The following is a 23,625-nucleotide window of genomic DNA, read 5'->3' as shown; positions in this document are numbered from 1 at the left end:
AGGGTAGCGCAGGTGCCAGCTCGCCGGAAGGTGAGGTCACACACAAGTTCTGCTGCACAGGACTGAGATGAGGACTTTAATGGGGTGGCCTACAGAAGAACAATGATGGATATGTACAATGAAATGCTTGGTGCATTGGCAGGCCTGCTAGAAAGCCTGAATGAAATGTCAAAGAACATGGAGGAGTCCAGCACCAACATTGAACAGGTTTTTGTGCAGAGCAGGGAGCCCATCCTTTCCAGCGTGGAAGAGATGGGCAGATCCATTTACGAACTTGTGGACCCAACCATCATGCAGCGATTGATGGCTGATATCGCAGTTTCTCTTGCAGCACAAGCAACAGCCACCCAATGTCTGAGTGCTACATTGGAAGTTCAGACTGAAGTCATGAAGGCTCAGCTTGCTGCCACACAAACACAGACTGCTGCCATCATGGCTGGATTTACTAATGTTAAAAGAGGCTTGCAGGGTGCTGCACCATTCCAGCAATCTGTCTTCCAGCAGATTACAAGGATTGCCAAGTGTTGTGTATGGAATAACTGTTAGACTGAGTACTGTTTAACTCCAAGAGGTATGACCTTGGCTCTGCTTTATTAAGGCCCAAAGTGCCTAATATACAAAATGGCTGGCCTTTTATACTTGGGCTGCACACACATGCGTGCAACCCAATGGCCTGCAACAGTGACGCCATCTAGTGATCCCAAAAGTACATACATGACAATACCCCCCTCTGAGATATTAATACAGTCTTTTACAAATTGAGACGGTCCGGTGTTTTACACCCCCAGGTTGACCGTCTCAGTTCAACTCCAGCCTTGGGTGAGTGTTCAGAGTCTGTTTTGATTGGTGGCTGGGTGGTTGACCTGGTGGGAGTGGCAATGGCCATGTCAGGCATTGAAAGTCCATTTTCATTGAACATGTCATTGAAAGTCCCGATTCATTGATGACCACTGAGTCCTCTGATGATTGGGGGTAGGTTGGTTGATCATCGATTGTCTCTTCCTCCGACTTCTGGTTCGTCTGTGTGCCGCAGCTTTGTCTGATCCATATGTTTCCTGCATGTTTGCCCATTTTTGAGCTTGACAATAAATAATCTGTTGCCCTCCTTGGCCATGACAGTACCAGTGATCCACTTGGAACCTTGACCATAATTCAGAACACATACAGGATCATTTACAGAAATATCGCGTGATACAGCTGCGTGATCGTGATATCCTTGCTGACTTTGTCTTCTATATTCAACGTGATTATTCAAGTCAGGGTGTACAAGAGATAGCTTGGTTTCTCTTCATCATTAGTTCAGCAAGCGAGACCCCAGTAAGCGTGTGTGGTCTTGTCCTGTAACTAAGCAGTATGCATGACAGGTGGGTCTGCAGTGACCCTTGGGTTACTCGCTTCATACTCTGCTTTATGATTTGGACATCACGTTCTACTTGCCCATTGGATGCAGGTTTGAACGGTGCTGACCTTACATGTTTGATACCATTGAGTTTCATGAACTCATGAAACTCCTGACTGGTGAAGCACGATCCGTTGTCGCTAACAACGATGTCAGGCAGACCATGTGTCGCGAATATGACTGAGATTCTCAATGGTAACTGTGGATGTGCTGGATGATTATACACGCTATCTACTTCGAATATGCATCCACCACAACTAAAAACATTTTCCCCAGGAAGGGACCTGCAAAGTCTATGTGGATCCTGCATCATGGTTTAGACAGCCACGACCACAGACTCAGCAGCGATTCCGCTGTTACTTTGCTGAGCTGCATGTAATTGTTGCACTGATGCACACATGATTCCAGCTCAGAGTCAATTCACGGCCACTATACATGAGACCTCACGATGGCTTTCATCATTACAATGCCGGGATGTGTGCTATGTAGCTCACGTACAAATTTCTCTCTCCCTTTCTTGGGCATAACAACACAATTGCCCCACAGTATACAATCCGACTGAATAGACAGTTCGTCTTTGCAACGAATGTAAGGTTTGGTCTCCTCGCACATTTGCTTGGGTATGGCAGCCCAATCACCTTTGAGGATACAACTCTTCACCACCGATAAAATCAGGTCCTGGTTGGTCCAGTTCTTAACTTGTTCAGCCATGACAGGGGTTCCTTCCTTCTCAAAAGCATCCATAACTAATAATAGGTCCGCCAATTGTGGCGTTTCTACCTCCGGTGTGGGCAACGGCAGACGGCTCAAAGCATCAGCACAAATCTCGGTGTCAGGTCTATGGCGAATGACATAATCGTAAGTGGATAATTTCAGCACCCACCTCTGGATGCGGGATGAAGCATTGGTATTGATACCTTTGTTTTCAGAGAACAGTGAAATGAGCGGCTTGTGATCTGTCTCCAGTTCAAACCAAAGACCAAACAGGTACTGAGGCATCTTTTTGACCCCATACGCACAAGCTAGTGCTTCTTTCTCTACAATACTGTCGACTCTTTCCGCTTTGGACAAACTTTTTGAAGCATACGCGACTGATTGAAGTTTACCCGACTCATTAGTTTGTTGGAATACGCAACTAATTCCATATGACAAAGCATCACAGGCCAATACTCAACGTTTACATGGGTCATAATGTACCAGCAGCTTGTTAGAGCAAAGCAGATTAGTGGCTTTCTCAAAATCTCTGTCTTGAGACACACCTCACACCCAGTTGTCACCTTTTCTTAGCAGCATGTGCAGTGGTTCTTATAAGATGCTCAATTTAGGTAGGAAGTTACCGAAGTGGTTGAGTAGACCCAGGAAAGAATGCAGCTCCATCACATTCTACGGCTTGGGTGCATTCTTGATGGCCTTAGTTTTTGCGTCCGTGGGCCTGATGCCGTCAGCAGCAATTGTCCTCCCCAGGAATTCGACCTCGGGTGCCATGAAGACACATTTCGAGCGTTTCAGTCTGAGTCCCACTTTGTCCAGACAATGTAGAACCTCTTCCAGGTTGTTCAGATGTTCCTCGGAGTCATGACCTGTGATCAGGATGTCATCTTGGAACACGACGGTTCTTCTGAAATATTGCTGCCGCCGAGCGAATTTCAAAAGGGCACCTGTGATAAATAAACAGTCCTTTATGCGTGTTAATGCACATAAGGCTCTTCAATGTCTCAACCAGCTCCTGTATCATGTAGGCTGACGTCAAGTCTAGTTTGGTGAACAACTTCCCCCCGGCTAGTGTTGTAAAGGCTAGTCATCAGCCTTCGGTAACGGGTACTGATCCTGTTTCGAAACCCTGTTGATTGTAGCCATGTAGTTGCCACAGATTCTGACTGTGCCATCACTTTTCAGCACAGGAACAATGGGGCTGGCCCATTCATTAAATTAAGCCGATGATATGATCCCTTCACACTGGAGTCTGTCCAGTTCGATTTCGACCTTCTCCCTCATCATATACGGAACTGCCCGAGCTTTATGATGGATGGGTCTTGCATCCGAGTCCACATGGATCTGCACCTTGGCTCCCGTGAAGTTGCCGATGCCTGGTTCGAACAGTGAGGGGAACTTGCTCAGTACTTGGGCACATGTATCTTTCTCTGACGACAACGCCTTGATGTCATTCCAATTGCATCTGATTTTTTTAAGCCAGTTCCTGCGGAACAGCGTTGGGCCATTGCCTGGAACAATCCATAGCGGTAACTCGTGAACTGCACTGTCATACACCACTTTAATTGTGGCACTGCCAATCACCGTTATGAGTTCTTTGGTGTACGTGCACAACTTGGCATTGACTGGACTCAGCCTGGGCCTCACAGCCTTAGTATCCCACAGCTTGTTGAATGTCGCCTGGCTCATTATCGATTGACTCGTTCCATGTTTTCTTCTGTAATTGCTGTGATTTTTATGCTTTCTCATACAGAACACAGACAGAGCGAAGTACATAATCCAATCATAGGACTAGTGTTTGTCTAGAGTCAACATCTCAATTTTCCTCTTCTTGCCCACTCTGACATACCCTCCCATCTGCTCTGTACCTCCAACACTCATCTTCGATTCACTTTTTCTCCTTAAGATACCTCTCCCTTGTGTCCTCACAATCCATCCTCCTCTCTGGTCCAAGATGATCCTGCTGTTCCGGTGTGTTATCAGATCTCGATGTCTGACCTGTGTCTCCAGGAATCGCTACAATTCCAAGCCTTCACAGACCTTTTAGGTATTTACGGGATTTTGCCATCTCCAGGATCCTTTCTAACTCCTCCATCTCTAGATCTCCCATCACCATCTCAGACATCAACCCCACCTCAACCTACATGGCCATAACACAAGTTACTTCATCTTTTGATTGTGTTCAAGCCTCTGAACCTTGTATAGCAGTATCTAATCTAGCCAGGTAAAATAGAACATGCTGGAAGTACACAGCAGGTCCAATACACTGGGGAAGAAGAAAGGTTAACACTTCATGATGAGACACTTTGCCCATTTATCGATAATCTTCTTAACCTACGTGCTTCCAAAAGCATCAAAAATGGGCACTAGGATGAGATTGATGCCCTGGGTTAAAATGCCTCAGACATCCATAACTAAACCAATTCTAACGTCTAATTACACTGATTATCCATTACTACGGATCACAGGCTTCCTGAATGGACTGAGGGTAACAAAGATGTGTGTTTCATGAATTCTAACTTGCCGTTTGATAGCATCTCATAGTTCTATGGGAACATGGTGCAATAACTTAATGCAGCCCCTTCGATCCTGGGCATGGGAATCATCTAAACCTTTGCACACTAAGCCTGGGGTTGGATTATCCTGTCCTTATCCCCAGGAAGATGTCTGCAATTAAATATCTCTGCCCCGTGAGTTAATTGTTTACAGCTCTTTTGGATAATTACTGCAATTCAGATTTTCATTTCTTTATCCTGCTTCCTGAGCAGGTGAACTGTTTCACTTTTAAAATGTTATTTAATTGTTCTTCATTTATTTTTATTCACCATCAATCAGTCCTGTTTGAAGATATTCACCTGCAGCTTTGAGCTCGGTGTAAATCAAAGTTGTGCTTTTTTAAACTAATGATAGGGCCCCAGGTAGCAAAAGCTCTGTGTGATTCTCCCTGATCTAAATATAAAGGATGGAATAACAAAGGCAATTCTTTGATGACAAATCAATTACCATGTGCCATAATTAAATATAACGGTGATGCTCATTATTAATAATAATGTTGATATCGTTTTTAATTTGCGAATGGAACTCCAGGCTGTAAAACTTATTCAAATGCCCAGGAACCTGAGGTAATTTGTGATGATGAGGCTAACCTAGATTTCACTGACCGATTTCTATTACTGCAATCACATAAAGTGGAAAAACTAAGTTGGCGACCTGCTCTATGCAAATTTTTTATTGCCATCACATGCATCCAGTGCACCTCAATTTTAAAATTCTCATCCTTGTGTTCAAATCCCTCCATGTCCTCACCCATCCCTATTTCTGCAAACTCCTCCAGCCCTACAATCCTCCGAGAACACTGACTTCTTCCAAATCTGGCCTCTTGCACATTCCTGATTTACATCGGCCTAACTTTGGTGGCTGTGCCTTCAGCCATCTCGGCCTTAAGCTATGGAATTCCTACCTAAACCTCTCCGCCATTGCACCTCTCTCATCTCCTTTAAGATGTGCCGGAAAAACTATGTTTTATGACAACAATAACTTGTTTTTATATAGCGCCTTAAATGTATCGAAATATCCCAAGACGATTCATGGAAACATTATCAAACATAATTTGACACCGAGCCAGATAAGGAGATATTTGCACAAGTGACCAAAAGCTTGGTCCAAGAGATGTGTCAAACACTGCTGCACCATTGGAGGTGAATTCACAGGATCGCGAGATAGTTGCACATGAGGAAGGCCATTCAGTCGACCATAAATTACCTATCCAGCAAAATCCCAAAAATCCATCCATTTGTAGCATCCAATTTTTCCTTACACAATTCCAGGGATTCTGCCTCCACTACTCTATCTGGAAGCCCATTGATAATTCTCTGTGTGAAAAACAATTTCCAGATATCAGGCCTAAAATGACCTTTTACCAGTTTGAACCTGTGACCTTTGATCTACTCCCAGAATTTAATTCATGGTAATATTCTCGGTTTACTTTTTCCATTCGCTCAACAATGTTAATTACCTCTCGAAGGTCAACTGTCAGAGGCCTGCTTTCCAGGATATTAAAAACCCTAGTACCTCCAGTCTTTCCTCATAACTCAGGCCCCTAACTTCAGGGAGCTGCCTCTGCTTTGCACGGCTTCCATTATTTGAATGCTTCTCTTTTTTCTTGGCGACCAGAACTGGACAACATTTTCTCGGAGCAGTCCGACTAGAGCACTATAAAGTTTGATCGCTCCCTCCTCTGACTTGTATTCTATTGTCTTGGCAAATTAGTTCAACATCCTATTGGCTTTCTTCATTGCTGCTTGTACAGCTTGGACATGTTTAGGTCCACTAAGACTCCGAGGTCTCATTCAGCTTTACCATTACCCTTAGCTAATTCAATGTCACTCATGGAGTACATGTGTCTTCTGCTTTTCCTTCTGTTTTTCCTTCTGATGCAGCACTTTACACTTGTCTGCATTAAACTTCATCTGACTCTGTTCTGCCCACTTACATATTTTGCCCAACTCAGTTAATGAGATCTGAGCAGCCTCATCCAGTTTTACTGCCTTTCCTAGTTTGGTATCATCTGCAAATGGATCTCAAGAATTGTGAAATGGTCCTGCTATAAAATATATCTGTTTTACAAGGAGTGGCAGGTGGGATATTGTGCAGCTAATTCTGTGCTTCAAATATGAAGAAACACCACATAATCGGACTCCATTTTGTTAGCATGCAAACATTCAGCTCCATTTTATCTTACAAAAGAATGATGTGGAGCCAGCAGTATAATTAGGTGCTGCCAGGTGACACCTTTCACAAGCAGCTTCTATTTGTCAAACAGAAACGTGTTAGAGGGGTGTCAGAAATGAAGGGTCACCCGGGAATATGATGAAGACAAAATTGAGGGTGAATTTCCTCGGGTCTTCTCCAGCTGTGCTGCCAAACTTCCGCCAAAACTAAAGGGGCGCAGAAGCGCCAAAGGAATTCACCCCAATATTGTCTCTTTATGGGATTTTCTAATAAAATCAGAGCTGCTGATCAGTGAATGTTCTATCTGAGAGATGGCCACTGAGTGGCAGCACTGCTCCATGTTAGAGGAAAGCTAATGAGAAATCCTTGCTCCGAAAGCTTTAAGATTTATTGCTTATTTTATTTATTTCTGTCTTCATTCTGTATGTTCAAAGCTGTATTGTGGAACCTCCATTATCCACCATTTTAATTGTGCAGGATTTTTATTGCTGACTATTTTATTTACCCAGCCGATTGTTTGCAGGATAAAGTTTTAAGCGAGGTCTCAAACCAATAAATCTTCCTCTCCGCGACGATAAAATTACTAATCCTTTATTATTTGTATTTTACCTGTCTTCACTCACATACCGAGGGCATTTTTTAATTCATTTTCAGGATGTGGGCGTTGCTGGTCAAGCCGGCATTTATTGCCCATCGTTAGTTGCCCCTCAGAAGAAGGTGGTGGGCGTTCTTCTTCACCCACTGCAGTCCGTGTGGGGAAGATGCCCCCACAGAGCTGTTAGATTATGACCCAGTGACAGTGCAAGCACAGCGATATATATTCCAGGTCAGGATCTTGTGTGACTTGGAGGGGAAATTGGAGCTGATGGTGTTCCCATGTGTCACACATGCAAAACCAATATTTGGGAGTTCTTCATTATCTTCCAATTTCCATTATCAACCAAAAGGATCAGCTTCATTATGGCGGGTAATGTATTGAAACATATGAGGGTAATTTTACCCTAAGCTTGGGGAGTGGTGTAAAATGGAAACATTTAAATTTTTGTTTTAAAATTAATAATTTAAACTAGTTAAATTAATTAGTTTTAACAAAACTAAAAGTAAACCAAGTGACATGAAACTTGAAATCATTCAATATATAAAACAAGGTTAGATAGCAATGGCAGTGCAGGAGGTGTGTCGCATCGGCAGCATGTGGGACTTTGTGGAGAGCAGCGGGATCCCAGGCAACCACGTCTGCAGCACATGTCTGCAACTCGAGGAACTTCAGCTCAGAATTGTTCAGCTGGAGTCCGAGGTGCAGACATTGAGATGCATCAGGGAGGGGGAGAGTTACCGAGACATTGTGACCCAGGAGACAGTCACACCCCTTAGGTTAGGTGGTGGTTTAGACTTAGTTAGTGGTCAGGGACAGGAGGATGTGACTGGAGGTAAGAGGTACTTGCTACCGGTGTGAATGGGAACAAAGACTGCAGAGAGGATGGGCAAAGTGGTCACAGCACCGTGGTACAGGAGGCCATTCAAGTGGGGGCGAGCAAAAAGAAATGTCGTAGGGGTAGGGGAGAGTATAGTCAGGGGAATAGATACTGTTCTGGTTCAGGTAAGGGTGCATTTATAAGTCTGAAGAGACAAGTCAAGTCTGTAGAGCAGAGTAGCGATTTGAGTAAAATCAAGCAGGTTGGGGGAACAGGTTGGTTCGGGTCAAGTGGGAGGTTAAAGTATTAGAAAGGTGAATCTCGACCCCAATCCGCCCCAGCTCTGTGTTTAATGGAGCGGGATTGGGGGTTGGGCCAGCCAACCCACTCCCAGGAAGCAGGTTGTCACTTACAATATTATAATGAAGCCTCTGAGTGATCGTGCTGTGCAGGTGTAACTGTGGCTGGCCGGGGTACCCGGGCACCGGGATTCCCAGAAGCTGCAGTGAAGCGAGGACAGTCTCGGGGAGCAATCCATGTGGGCCGGGAGGAGCTGGGGTGCTTCGTACCGGCCCAGCAAACTACACCACCATCAGAGCCTCCCCCCCACCCCCTGCCCGTACAACACCCCCTACCCCCAGGTCGGGGATAAGCCCAACCCCCACAATCCTCCTGTCCAGCCTTCCCCACCAGACGGGAAGCTAGACTGTCAATCAGGCTAACTTCCAGGCGGGGAACCTGTCCGTGATGTCACACGCTCACTGTGGGGTTAGAAGTCCACAGCGCGCGGGAAAACCGGACTTCCGGGTATTCCGTGCTCTCCTGAGACCCCACCCGCCACTCCTCCCCCAGCTACAGGCGGGACAAGAACTTAAAATTCCAGCCTTTGTGTCAGGAAGGGAAAAGGAGTTTAACAACGGTGTTAGAGCATTAGCGTCTAAGGCAACTTCAGGGAAAAATAGTCGTTAAAATTCAAATACACGGAGCATTCGTAACAGAGTAGATGAATGAGTGGCACAAATAAAGTTAAATTGGTTTGATCTAGTAGCCAGTACTACTAGTGGTTAATGGGTAACCAAGGCTGGGAATTAAATATTCCAGGATACTTTACTTTTAGAAAAGATAGGCAAAATGGAAAAGGAGGTGGGGATGCCCTAATAATAAAGGATGAAATAAAGGCAAAAGTGAGGAAGGATCTTAGCCCAGAAAGTCAGGCTGTAGAACCAGTAGGTGTGAAGCTAAGAAATGACAGGGCAGAAAACACTGGTGGGAGTTGTTTATAGACCCTCTAACTGTACTCATAGTGTTGGGCAGTGTATAAATCATGTACAAGAGTACTGCAATAATTGCGGTGGAATTTAATCTTCACATAGACTGGACAAATCAATTGGCATAAGTAACTTGGAGGATAAGTTAATGGAATACATTTGAGACAGTTTTCTAGAACATAAGTACATAAGAAATAGGAGCAGGAGTAGTTTATACGCCATTCACCTTGCAATAAAGACCAACATTCCATTTGCCTTCCTAATTACTTGCTCTACCTGCATGCTAACTTTTTGTGTTTCATGTACAAGGACCCCCAGATCCTTCGGTGCCACAGCATTTTGTAGTCTCTCTCCATTTAAATAATAATTTGCTTTTTTATTTTTCCTACCAAAGTGGATAATCTCACATTTTTCCACATTATACTCCATCTGCTAAATTTTGCCACCTGCTTCCACAGACAGGATGATATCTATCTCATGATCAACATCGTCTATTCTTACCATTTGTACCTGAGCAACTGCCCTCCACAGATAGACACACTCCGGCCGAAGTAGCACAGGAACCATTGCATCATGTCATGTGGAGTGTTTGATCATCTCAGTCAAAATGTACACTCCTAACTCGCACTTCCTTTCCCAACTAAATACCTACTCATGCGGATTAATCAATGTTACAACAATTGACTTTGAACATAAGAACATAACAAATAGGAGCAGGAGTAGGTCATTTGGCCCCTCGAGCCTGCTCTGCCATTCAATAAGATCATGGCTGATCTGATTATGACTCAGCTCCACTTCCCTGCCTGCTCTCCAGAACCCTTGACTCCCTTATTGCTCAAAATCTGTCTACCTCCGCCTTAAATATATTCAATGACCTAGCCTCCACAGCTCTCTGGGGCAGGGAATTCCATAGATTTACAACCCTAATTTTTCCTCATCTCAGTTTTAAATGGGTGGCCCCTTATTCTAAGACTATGTCCCCTAATGTTAGTTTCCCCTATGAGTGGAAATATCCTTTCTGCATCCATCTTGTCGAGCCCCCTCATTATCTTATATGTTTCAATAAGATCACCTCTCATTCTTCTGAACTCCAATGTGTATAGGCCCAACCTACTCAACCTATCCTCATAAGTTAAACCCCTCATCTCCGGAATCAACCTAGTGAACCTTCTCTGAACAGCCTCCAATGCAAGTATATTCTTCCTTAAATACAGAGACCAAAACTGTACGTAGTACTCCAGGTGTGGCATCACCAATACCCTGTACAGTTGTAGCAGGACTTCTTTGCTATTATAATCTATCCCCCTTGCATTAAAGGCCAAAATTCCATATGCCTAGTTGATTACTTGCTATACCTGCATGCTAACATTTTGTGATTCATGCACAAGGACCCCCAGGTCCCTCTGTACTGAAGCACTTTGCAATTTTTCTCCATTTAAATTATAATCTGCTTTTCTATTTTTTCTGCCAAAGTGGATAACCTCACATTTTCTTACAATATACTCCATCTGCCAAATTTTTGCCCACTCACTTAGCTTTCCCACCCATCTTTGTATCATCAGCAAACTTGGCTACATTACACTCGGTCCCTTCATCCAAGTCATTAATGTAGATTGTAAATAGTTGCGGCCCCTTCACTGATCCCTGCAGCACTCCACTAATTACTGTATGGCAACCGGAAAATTACCTATTTATCCCAACTCTCGATTTTCTGTTGTTAGCCAATTCTCAATCCATGCTAATCATAATCATAATCACCCTTGGAATCGAGGAAGACTTGCTTCCACTCCTGAAGTTAGTTCTTTGATGGCTGAACAGTCCAATACGAGAGCCACAGACTCTGTCACAGGTGGGACAGACATTCGTCGAGGGAAGGGGTGGTTTGCCATATGCTCCTTTCGCTGCCTGCGCTTGATCACTTCACGCTCTCGGTGTTGAGATTCGAAGAGTTCAACGCCCTCCCGGAAGCACTATCTCCACCTAGGGCGGCTATCGGCCAGGGACTCCCAAGTATCAGTGATGATGTCGCACTTTATCAGGGCGGCTTTGAGGGTGTCCTTGTAACGTTTCCGCTACCCACATTTGGCTCGTTTGCCTGAAGGAGCTCTGCATAGAGCATTTGCTTAGGGCGTCTCGTGCCAGGCATACGAACTATGTGGCCTGCCCAGCGAAGCTGTACCCCATGAACTTTTATCTTGTGCAATAACCTTTTATGGGGCACCTTATCGAATGCCTTCTGGAAATCCAAGTACACCACATCCACTGGTTCCCCCTTCCCTCGTTACCTCCTCAAAGAACCCCAGCAAATTTGTCAAACATGATATCCCTTTCATAAAACTATGCTGACTCTGCTTGATTGAATTATGCTTTTCCAAATGTCCTGTTACTGCTTCCTTAATAATGGGCTCCAGCATTTTCGCAAAAACAGATGTTAGGCTAACTGGTCTATAGTTTCCTGCTTTCGGTCTACCTCCTTTTTTAAATAAGGGCGATACATTTGCAGTTTTCCAATCCGCTGGGACCTCCCCAGAATCCAGAGAATTTTGGTAGATGACAAACAATGTATCTACTATCTCTGCAGCCACTTCTTTTTTAAGACCATAGGATACAAGCCATCAGGTCCAGGGGACCTTTCTGCCTTTAGTCCCATTATATTACCGTGTACTACTTCTTTAGTGATAATGATTGTAGTGTTCCTCCCTCCCTACAGACCCTTGATTATCCCTTATTGGGATGTTTTTAATGACTTCTACTGTGAAGACCGATACAAAATATTTGTTCAACATCTCTGTCATTTCCCTGTTCCCCATTATTAATCCCCCAGTCTCATCCTCTTGGGCACCAACATTTACTTTAGACACTCTTTTCCTTTTTATGTACCTGTAGAAAATCTTACTATCTGTTTTTTTATTTTGTGCCAGTTTATTTTCATAATCTATCTTCCCTCTCTTTATTATGTTTTTAATCGTTCTTTGCTGGCTTTTAAAAGGAATGGCGATATATGTCCAAGTCAGAATGGTGGGTGACTTGGAGGGGAACATGGAGGCGATGGTGTTGCCATGCTACTTCTCCCCTGGTCCTTTTAGATGCTGAAGGTTGTGGGTTTGGGAGAAGCTGGAATTAAAATCTATGGTCAGGGCGTTCTTAAAAAGGAATGCCTTTCCAGGTCCCTGGTGCTGTCTGAGTTAGCTAGCATGCAGGAGAGTCGAATTAGCCTGATTGTGGCTCATGTGGAGCAAAACACTGGCACAGACTTGATATCAGTTGAGGTCCTACAATCGGTTCCTGGTTTGGAGAAGTCAAAAATCAGCTCGAGTTTCATGTTACTGCTCACTCTGTAAGAAAGAAAGACATGCAGTTATATAAACCAGTGCAGACGGGAGCTGGGTTTAACATCTCATCAGACAGACAGCAGCCCTGAAGGTGCAGCACTCCCTTTTGCCCCGATAAGTGTGCAGGAAATGTGCAGGAAATTCCAGGACAGAGAGTCCTTGAAATATAAACAACTCCGAGCTGATAAATGTACTGGTTCTCACAACATTGCAAATGGGTTGGCGAAGATCTCTTTTAACGAAATGAGAAACATGTTGTAAAAGAAGATGTTTATCACGAGACATGAAGAGATTTTGGTAAAGCTATTTAAGGTGCTGCTACACAGAATAGGCGGACAATGCAGTCCTGGTGTGGAGGTGCTTCGGGTGCCTGTCATCACATTATGGGCCCCACAGTGATTGGATGATTCCATGCTCACCTGTTAACTGAAATATCTCACCTACGGAAGGCAATGGAAATTGGGTAATTGCCATGGAAACACTCCTGGGGGATGAAGGCACTGTGACAAAATGCATAGCCAACAATCCTCAAAACAAATAGGATTTTCCAGCAACCTGCATCATGAAAATCACATTTGCATCACCTCCTTATCTTTTAAGACTATGTTATTAACACCACGTGGAGTATTTGTGTGTGATTTGGGTGATGATGGTTGAAGCCTCGGAACAAACAGATGGCAGATAATTTTAGATCAAAAGGAACAAAGATAATGCTGTGCCTTAAGGCCCCGTAAACTAATTAATGGAGTTTAGGAGGTAATTCGTTTATTTTGCAACTTTTAAGGATATATAAACCCCAACCCAAACTCCAGTACAACACAGCTTGGTCTCGAGTGGTTCTTGTGGCTTAAGAAGAAACAGAGGTGTCTTTGTGAGGTGAGTGCAGTATCGTTTATTTTACATCGACTGTAATCTAGTGAACGGTCTGATATTAATGTACAATTAATAGACTGCAATATCGCTGGGTGGTTCAGCACTTTAACACAGCAAAGAAAATCTGTTTGATTGGGCGGAATGACTGCACCATAACATTGTACACGGTAATTAAATGTTGTGTAGGAAAGGAAACTAGATTGAAAAGTGTTAAACATTGGAATGGAGAAATTAACGTAAAATAAATGGTTTAACACAAAGGAAACAGAAAAATATCATACAAACACATCCAGTGTTTTCCACTAAAATTACTGACAGTATTTTCTAAACTCAGATTTATTGTGAGGACAAATTCAGTGGGAACCACAGATTCGTGGGAACTTCGAGCTAGTCAAATCTGAAGCTACAGGCAGCTCTGTCCCACCCTGAATCTATCTTCAGGTTTCACACAGCCAGGAAACTTTACAATCCCTGCAAATATATCTCCAGGGCAATTTAAATCATTGGGAATGGGGAATTGAAGACTCCTATGTGTAATGGAAGAGACTTTGGAAGTTTCATGAAATGTTATTCTCTGGATCCGAATGAATAATAATTGGTGACAAACAATTATTAGTTGAAACAGCTTAAGGCTAAATTCTACCCCTTTGTCCCACTCTGGTATTCATCCCCAGCAGAGGGAGTAGGTAGCTGGTCTGATCTCAGCTCTTCTACCTGTTTACTCTGTGATTGCCATTAGGAGATGTACAAGGAGGGCTGTGTCCACTCACCCTGCCATTCTTCCCTGTCCCTACTGCTGTACAGCTCCTCCTCGATGGGACAGCAGGGATTGGGATCCTGCCCAGTGGGAACTGTCATGTAACAACATGTAGAGCCTGCAGAATGGCTGCAATCACGTGCTGGAAAATAATCTGAAAGGCAGAGGAAGCAGTGACAAGGTGATACAAAGAATCTGGGTTTGTTAACAGAGCATCTTAATCACGAGGGTAGGAATGTGAGATTATGGACTTGCATCATCTCTCCACATTCTTCTGAATCTTTTGCCCACAGCTTTTCACAAAGTCATCGACCCTGTGACACGTTTGAAGTGTGAGAGGCTTCAGCATGGAGCTTTCCCTCTTTGTGATGTGCATCCTGACTGTTGTCTCCATGGCGTCGGCTAACCCAATCATAGACGAGGAATGGGAAATCTGGAAGCAGTCTTATGCGAAGAGCTACCCTCGCGTGGTAAGAAATCTAGGCTGATGCTCTGGTAGAGCACTGAGGGACCATTGCATTGTTTGAGGGGGTCTATCGAAACTGTGGCCCCGTCTGCCTGTTAATATTGTTCAGTTGGATGTGAAGGATCCCACAGCAGTAATCGAAGAGCAGGGTTTCCCTCAAACTGTCCTTCCGTGGTGGTTTAGAGATTTACTGCCAACCAGGTACATGGTGGCTGTTGGCCATTTATTTCAGTCAAATTGATAAAACACAAATTATGGTAATAACAGCTAAGCAACCAATCGTGATTCACTGAAATTAGGTGCTTCCACACTACCAAGAATCTAAACTTGCACTTCACTGGGCCTCCTGATGAAAATAGGATTGCAAATCTGCAACAGTTCCTCCATCACTGACCTGCTGAAGTTTACAGCATCACTGGGAGCTCCTCTAATTAGTATGTGAACAGTAGGTTCCCACACCACTGGGGTTGCATGTCTGATTTATCCAACTCCTGCCTGGCATACCATGATCTGCTTTAGCCAGTAATCCATTCCTTCTGCCTAATGTTCTGTGGGAAAGAAATACTGTGTAATCTCAAGCCTTGCTTCAGATTTGTGCAGCTGCATTCATCTCCTACATTCTTTGCTTACATGTTAAACCCCAGGGTTATTCATACTTTATCGAAATGAAGCAGGAACCATTGTCTTGCTACCCCTGTGGTTCTTTCTAATTCTTGCCAAAACCGTTTCTAGAAGCTCCTTTCATTCCTCCTTTTCTTTCTTTGCTCCTGATGTTTCTATGGCCCGCTCTGTCCCAGAGAGAAATTTGATCGTTTTGTTCACTTTTCTCCTCCAAATCTAATTTTGATTATCCTGGTCAACAATCTCCTTTCTTTGCTCCAATCTGTTCTACTGCTGTGGCTGACATCAAATATAATCACACCTACTTGGATACTCAGTTGTCTTCACTCGTGGTTCATAACTTGGCCAACCATACCTACCTTTTACTTGAAGCCAACCAATAAAATAGGGCATTAGGTGCTGCTAACAGCAAAGTGCAGTAACTCAATCTTCTTTGTGCAGGAAGAAGATCAGGCCAGGAGAGCAGTATGGCTGGAAAACCTGGAGAAGATTGCAGCTCACAATGCTCAATATAGTCAAGGAAATTCAACATATGAAATGTCCATGAATCAATTTGGTGACTTGGTGAGTGATGCAAATGTTACACGGTCAAAATTGCTGATTGGTACTGGACATGATGGAGAACAACATTAGATCATTTAACCAAACCTGTCTCTGGTTCACGGGACAAGAATATATCAGCTGGATTCACTGCTATGGCCTGTGGTCCACTTGTCATTCCCAACTATGCAACTAATTTAAAGTGAGCAAAACATTCCCATGATCCATCAATCCCCCAGCACCACCACATTCTCAGAGTAACTGGGGGTGGGCAATATGAGTAGCCTTGCCAGTGATACCCAAATCCTGAGAAAAAATATTTTTTACAAGGAACATGGAAATCTGAAAGAATACAGAATCAGAAAAGATTCTGTAATCCATCTGGCAGATCTGAAAATCTAATGTATCTCAATCACCCACTCACTCCCTCAAACATCAATCCAATTCTCTCTTAAACCTTTCTGCATTACCTGCCTCCACTGCCTTGGTGGACAGTCTAATCCACACATTCACCTCCTCTGTGTAAAGTAGTTAAATCTCAACTGCCCGTGCACCTCTTTTCTCAGCTTGTGCCCAGATCTCCTTGTTCTGCAATCTGTGATTATCTCAAACATATTATTTGGATTTATTTATGTTTTCCCTCAAGGCTCTCAAGTACTTGAATAATATCTCCCCTGAGACTTCTCTCCTCCAGAGTTAAAAAACGCAGCTCTTTAACCGATCCTTGCAGTTTCAATATCTCAACCTAGGTATCAGTTTGTTTTCCCTTTTTGCATTGCTTCCAGTGCCTTGTTATTCTTGCTGCGATACTGCACCCAGAATTATACATCAACACAGCTCCACTCACAACCACACTTCACTTTCGCTGGTTTAGCCAATTGTCAATCCATCTCCGAAGCCTGCCTCGTATTTCATGCCTCCGTGTCTTGTGGACTAGTTTCTTTTGTGGCCCGGCGCCAAAAACCTTGCTTAAAATCAAAATATATCACCTCTGCAGAATTTCTACGTCTGGTTCCTCAAAGGACTTCAGGAAACCTGATAGGCAAGATCATAACTCCCCTTTCACTATTATATTTGCATATAATATCCGATTATATTTGTAGCAATGGTTGCATTTCTTGCAATAGTTTCTATTATCCTAACCGCATTTCCTATTTATTTATTCTGACCAGTCTCCTAACCTCCTTTTACCTTCCTTTTATATAATCTCAGTCTACTGTGTTGCCCATAGCTTTATACTTTCAGAACAACCTTTTGCCCATATTCTTCCTGCATCAGTCTTTCCCTTCTGTCACCCTCCATCTCTACTGGTATGTTTCTCCTCACTGTATTCTATTTCTAAGCATATATTCCATGTATTCTCCATTTAACTGTACTCTCCAGTCCAATCTCATTGACTCACTCCTCATCCCTTCAAAATCTCCCTTTCTAAGGGTAAATGCTTCAACTGAATCAGTCTGCCTTCCATCCTAAGTCTAACCTTAAACTATACCATGTTATAGTCACATCTGCCACGCACTTCTCTAACACTAACCTGCTCTACCTAGTTATTATTTAATATCCAGTCGAAAAATGCCTCTGCCTACAGGAATTTATTGATCAATTGTTCCATGCAACAATCCAATTTTGAGTCCAGGTTCAAACTTTTTCTCCTACAGGACCTTTTAAAGATTCACTAATCTCTTCCTGATAATGAAGATGTTATCCACAAAACTGGCATCTGTTCCTGTAGATGCCTCCTTATTGACTTCAAACCTCTTGGTTCCATTCCCCCACTTGACTTGATGGTCTACAGCAGATGCCAAGAGCTAGTTTCCTTCCCCTCATGTCTCTTGTCCCTATTCACAGGGGTTCCATCTCATACACACCTTAGCCAGAAAGATCTGTCTCTGTTATAATCCAATTGTCTTTCACATAAAACTTGGCTGCAAATTACAAACAATGGAATGATATGGAGCTACAATTGCATAAACAAATGGATTTTGGCTTTGCATGTTTAGTAGAAATAGCCCTGTAGTAAGTATTATGCAACCATTTCTCCCAGACACCCATGGAGTTTGTTCAATTGTACACTGATGCAAGGATCTATGAAATGGCAAATTACATGGACGAGGCTTTGTTGGATGTTGAAGTGGAGGAACTGGAAGAAGTGGAGGAAGTGGGTGCTCTTCCCAGAAGTGTGGACTGGAGTCAAACGGACCTTGTTGGAAAAGTACAGAACCAGGTACCGGCTACTTTCTGCAATGTCTGTTCAAGGCCTCGGTTCAGCACTGTTGAAACTCTTGTGTTTGTTGGGGTTGGCGAATGATTCCTGAGGCGTGATCATTTGTGTAGGCACTAATAACCCTTGGGGGTCACGAACTTTAAACATTTATAATCACCTTGTGTTTGACAGAAGTTAGAGCTGTGACAGATAGATAGCAGGAGGAAAGATATTGCCTGACTGTTCCCATTTCACACAGTTGAACGTGGCTGTCCATTATCAGTCTGAAAGATATTCTGGTTTAAGGTACAGCCCTCATTGGACTTTAAGGAACTGTGTTTACAGAGGCTGCCGGGTTTTGAATGTCCTCATATATATTGGTTGAAACAAAAGGGAAATCAATATCTTGCAATTGAGCACTATTCGCTTTCAATCAAAGTGGTGATGATTGTGAAAAAAATGTTTGAACTTTTTGACCATTGCCAACTGATCTGCTTTCCCGACAGGGCCCATGTCTGTCCTGCTATGTGTTTGGTGCCATTGGGCTCTGGAAGGACAATTGGCCAAGAGAACGCAACAATACAAGGAACTGAGTGTACAAAACGTTATTGACTGTTCAGATAAATATAAAAATTATGGGTGCCAGGGAGGCATTCCATATCGTGCTTTCCAATACATACATGACAAGAGACAATAGGTCGATAATGAGAAGAGGAGCAGGCAATTAGGTTATAAGTATTCATTCTGATCTAACAATTTGGGTTTCTGGCATATGCTTAAGTGACCAGACTAAAAAATTAAATAATCACAGCTGATTTACAAGTGGGCTTTTAATACTTTTAAGTTATGGCATCACATGCTTGAAACAAACAGTGAAAAGGAGCTGCAGTGCTCTTGTGTGAAGTGTACAACCTCGCCCGTCTGTGTCCAGATTATAGAATCATACAATCATAGAAGTTTACAGCAGGAAGGAGGCCATTTTCGCCCATCATGTCCATGCCATGCAAACATCATCTGCCCTATTGTTTACTTGTGAGAATTGTTCCAGAGGGCAAAGGTACCCAGATTTTCATGGCAATTGAATCTTCAATTCAGGAGACAACCTGCAGTTGGGCCTTGGGGTTGAGACAACAATGGGAATGGGAGACCGGTCTCCCCTTTAACAGAAGCATGGTGTGTTTTGCCCAATGTCACCACGCTGCTGCACTTGAGAAAGCACAGGGATGGCATGGATGGAAGCCATGCAGCCATCTATCCTCCTCGGCCACCACCACGTGTCCCTCCTCACCTGCACACTGTAACTCAATCGGTTCTTGCTTCTCAAGCTCATTGAATGCAGCCTCTGAGATGTGTGTAGCTATGCTGCTGCCCACAAATGGTGAGAGGGACTGGGGAGCTGTGTGGTGCCACCTCAGCATGTGCTGTAGCTTGGACTCCTCAAAGTGAATGGATACACAGGTAAGGGCAGTTGTCTGGAATTCAGTATTATGCAGAACAGAGTTCATGTACTTTCTGTCCCGACGGAAGAGGTTCTTGGCATTCATGGTTGAAACAAAAGGGAAATCAATATCTTGCCTTTGAGCACTATTCGCTTTCAATCAAAGTGGTGATGATTGTGAAAAAAATGTTTGAACTTTTTGACCATTGCCAACTGATCTGCTTTCCCGACAGGGCCCATGTCTGTCCTGCTATGCGTTTGGTGCCATTGGGGCTCTGGAAGGACAATTGGCCAAGAGAACGCAACAATACAAGGAACTGAGTGTACAAAACGTTATTGACTGTTCAGATAAATATAAAAATTATGGGTGCCAGGGAGGCATTCCATATCGTGCCTTCCAATACATACGTGACAATGGCATTGAATCTAGTAAATCGTACCCCTACAAAGCAAAGGTACACTTACTGCCTGACTGTTCCCATTTCACACAGTTGAACGTGGCTGTCCATTATCAGTCTGAAAGATATTCTGGTTTAAGGTACAGCCCTCATTGGACTTTAAGGAACTGTGTTTACAGAGGCTGCCGGGTTTTGAATGTCCTCATATATATTGGCAATCACATTACATTCTTCAACTCTGCAGTAGGAAGGTCCTTTATCCCTAAAGTGCTTCAGTGGAGTGAATTTTCCATTGTCCTTTCCCAAAAGCCCTGCTCTCTCCCTAAGTAGTCATTTCTGAATGATAACACCTTTCAATAATGCTCACTCTTTGATCATAGGTGGGGAAAGTCATCAGAAAATACACTCCTGCTGCATTTATATTCTCCATTTCTCCACTTCTGGTAGAAATAGCTGTAAAGATTAACTTGCTAATTGAAACGTTCTTCAAATATGAAACCTTGATTGCGATTGGCCTCGAAACCATGGCTGGAATCACAATTGTGTTTGAAACTTTCCTCACTCAATGCTTATGGACAACGTCTTCCAGTGGGGTCATGGATAGAGATCAGGAGTAGGAACCCCGACCAAATTTCTCTCCTTACGCAGGGGCACTGAAGTCAAATTGTAGTAGCTCCTAGTAACTATCCCAGCAGAGGTTCAGTAACTCAGCACAGAGTAGAAATTAAACAGAGATCACTTAGCTGTGTACAGCGAAGTTGCTCAGTGAATAAGCAGCTGAACCATTGAGCAGTTGAGAGTTAGATCTTAGCAGGAGCAGGTTGGAGATTAGAGGAAGTGGCCAGATGGACTGTTGAAGATATAGGGGTTAAGGAGGCTTTTGAAGTGGAGAGGAATGTAGCAAGGCAGAGGATTTATATCGAGAGAGCCCGAGTGGGTGGATAGGCGTGTGGGGGCATTGTGTCCAGATGGGTCTGCCACTGATAGTAGAGTGGAGAGGACAGGGGAATGCACAGGAGACAAGAGTTGGAGGGTGTGATTAGGAATGTTAGGCCGAGAGGAGTTTGCAGAGTTTGGGATGAGCAAGACTGTGCTGAGACTTCAAGAAGAGGGCGAGGATTTTGACATCGATGCGTTGAAGGAATAAGAGATAATGGAGGACGGCAAGGGCTGGGGGGATGTGTGAGTGGGATTTTGTGTGTGACGGGATGTGGGTTTGACAGTTTATGCAATTGATTATTTGTCGATTTGCTAAACAGATTTTACTTTTTTTAATAATAGAAAAACACAGAGTGCTTATTCAGTAGCTCTAAGAGTGTCACCACAATTAAAGGATTCAGAAGGATTAAGCATTACGAGGACAAAAAATTAGCTGAAATGGTGGCAAGTGTTGGACCAATTGCTGTAATCATTCATTCATCACATCCTTCCTGGATGTTTTACAAGTCAGGTAAAGAATATTCTAATCTTTTATTCTTTCACCATGGTTCAGATCCTACCTCGCAAACTCACTGTACAAGACATCAATGTAAGAGCAACAATGGAGTTCCACTTCATCTCCAGAGGCAGGATCTGCAGCCAATATACCCCTGCTCTCTGGAATTATCATCTGAAGCATCTGCACTTTACTATCTCTCTTCTCTTCTTTGGAATTCTTCATTGAGTTTGGCCTCGTTGACCATGCCTTCGGTTACCTTCCCTAACAACTTCCTGCTTGGGCCAATTTGCTTTGTGGGAAATGCTATATGAACGCAAAATCTTGTTGCTCTGACCTTCACAATCTAACATAATGTTATTTCCAATGTGAGTTTGGAATTGTTTATGTCTACAGCTCCATCCTCCATTTTACAGGTATCTATGACAATGACGAATGCAACATCAAACATATTGACCATGTAGTGCTCTTGGTAGGGTATGTGGATCTGCATCCAAAAGGCTACTGGATCATTAAAAACAGGTAAATAATATCTACAGGTAAAGGACAGTCAGCCTTGCTGAAAAGCTTCAGAATCGCAGAGATTATACAGAAAGGGTGATGCCAAAGAATGCCTGGGCATCAGCTATATATTGATGAGGGAGGATTAAGGAACAGAGACTTCAGTTGGTCTTGCTGTAGTTTTCAGGAGCATGAAAATGAGGCCAATTGTAAACCAATGCAGTAAAATATATGATTGGACAAAATACAATTTTTTCAGCATGGTTTTTTATTTCTTATCGCAGTTCATACGGTAATTTTTTTTTTTTTTAATCCAATTTCGTTCCAGATCAACTCTAATGCCAAAGATCACTTTGCACCAATGTGTTTGATCTTAGGCCAAAAGGCCAAGAGGCGAAGTTGCACCGTTCCTGGAAATATTGCAATACCAGGTCGGTGCATGGAGTGGACAGGGCATGCCTATATACTCACTGGCAACTTAGCAGTCCCTTAACTAACTGGTGCTTATCTTTACCCTCACAGGCTGTATATGTTTGCTCCTTCACCTGTAGTATGTCAGCCTCACTTTGGCTGAGTAGAAAGTGTGAGCTCTTTGTCTCTCTGGCTGCCTCAGATTGACTTCCCAGGTAAAGAGGAGAGAGGCAAAAGCTAATCTTTGATCCTTCCCTCAACTCTATGCATTGAATATTGCCCAGCTGCCAATCGATGGTGCACATTGAGTGAAACCCCACCCAGATCTCTTCACATAATGTGGGAGCTCACTATATTGTCTGATTAGCTAAGTCCTCTGCTGCGTACATTGAATGATAACCATCCTTGCATTAAGGGTAAATACAAACTGCTACGGGATGTGCTCAAAGGATCCTCATTGTCTCACAGCTAATGTGGTATGCAAGAGTACACAATTGAATTGGCTCTTTCATCTGTTGTTCCACCTAATTATCCTAATCACCTCTCGACATGGATTTGTACTTCTCCAGAAGTTAACCCTTTGTAAACTGACCCAGCATTCTGTCGGTAACATCATCTAAATTAAACCAAAATCCATTCAAGCCACTTCAAAAAATATCAAATGTTACAAAGCAAACTTGCAAGGATCCTTACCATGTTCACTTGGGGTGTGACTAGATTGGCTTAGATATTCACAAATATTCTTGCTTTTCCAGCTGGGGACCAAACTGGGGCGAGGACGGCTACATGCGGCTGATCAAGGGCAAGAACATGTGTGGGATTAACTACAGTGCTTCGTATCCTGTAATCTGAATACTCTCCACTTCAATAACAAAAGCAATCACTCAGATGAAATTATTTTAGATGACTTAAAGTTTTTTGTGAATTATATTGTAACTGAGATGCCAGCTTCCTGGCCAAATCTGTAATAAAGACTCATTTGCCTCGAGAACCAGCATGGAACCGAACCCACTGCTTTCAACCTCCTGTGTTCAAAACCTTGTTCACATTGTGAAGAGTATTTGGTTAGTATGTTGCTGGGTTGTTTGAATAGTGCTTCTCGTAATGAATAAAAGAAAGTTTCAAA

The 23,625-nt window shown here is 43.3% G+C and overlaps 1 protein-coding gene across 1 annotated transcript; it reads left to right on the top strand.

Annotated features, from left to right (window-relative positions):
- Positions 1–14,833: 14,833 nt before the first annotated feature.
- On the top strand, positions 14,834–23,351 carry LOC139229225 (cathepsin K-like). Its single transcript, XM_070860886.1, has 7 exons — positions 14,834–14,956; positions 16,015–16,137; positions 18,158–18,337; positions 19,988–20,209; positions 21,434–21,602; positions 22,004–22,109; positions 23,255–23,351. The coding sequence occupies exons 1-7, from the start codon at positions 14,834–14,836 to the stop codon at positions 23,349–23,351; spliced, it is 1,020 nt and encodes a 339-aa protein (XP_070716987.1).
- The last annotated feature ends 274 nt before the right edge of the window (positions 23,352–23,625 follow it).

The sequence above is a fragment of the Pristiophorus japonicus genome, chromosome 18, assembly GCF_044704955.1.
Source record: "Pristiophorus japonicus isolate sPriJap1 chromosome 18, sPriJap1.hap1, whole genome shotgun sequence".
NCBI classification, from domain to species: domain Eukaryota; kingdom Metazoa; phylum Chordata; class Chondrichthyes; family Pristiophoridae; genus Pristiophorus; species Pristiophorus japonicus.
Note: the sequence above shows the minus strand (reverse complement) of the source record. Positions and strands in the feature narration are given on the sequence as shown.

Coding starts and splice junctions, on each gene's coding strand:
- LOC139229225 (XM_070860886.1), top strand. CDS start 14,834: ATGGAGCTTTCCCTCTTTGTGATGTGCATCCTGACTGTTGTCTCCATG. Junction 16,138..18,157: donor TGAATCAATTTGGTGACTTG/GTGAGTGATGCA, acceptor CATTTCTCCCAG/ACACCCATGGAGTTTGTTCA. Junction 21,603..22,003: donor CTGGATGTTTTACAAGTCAG/GTAAAGAATATT, acceptor TCCATTTTACAG/GTATCTATGACAATGACGAA.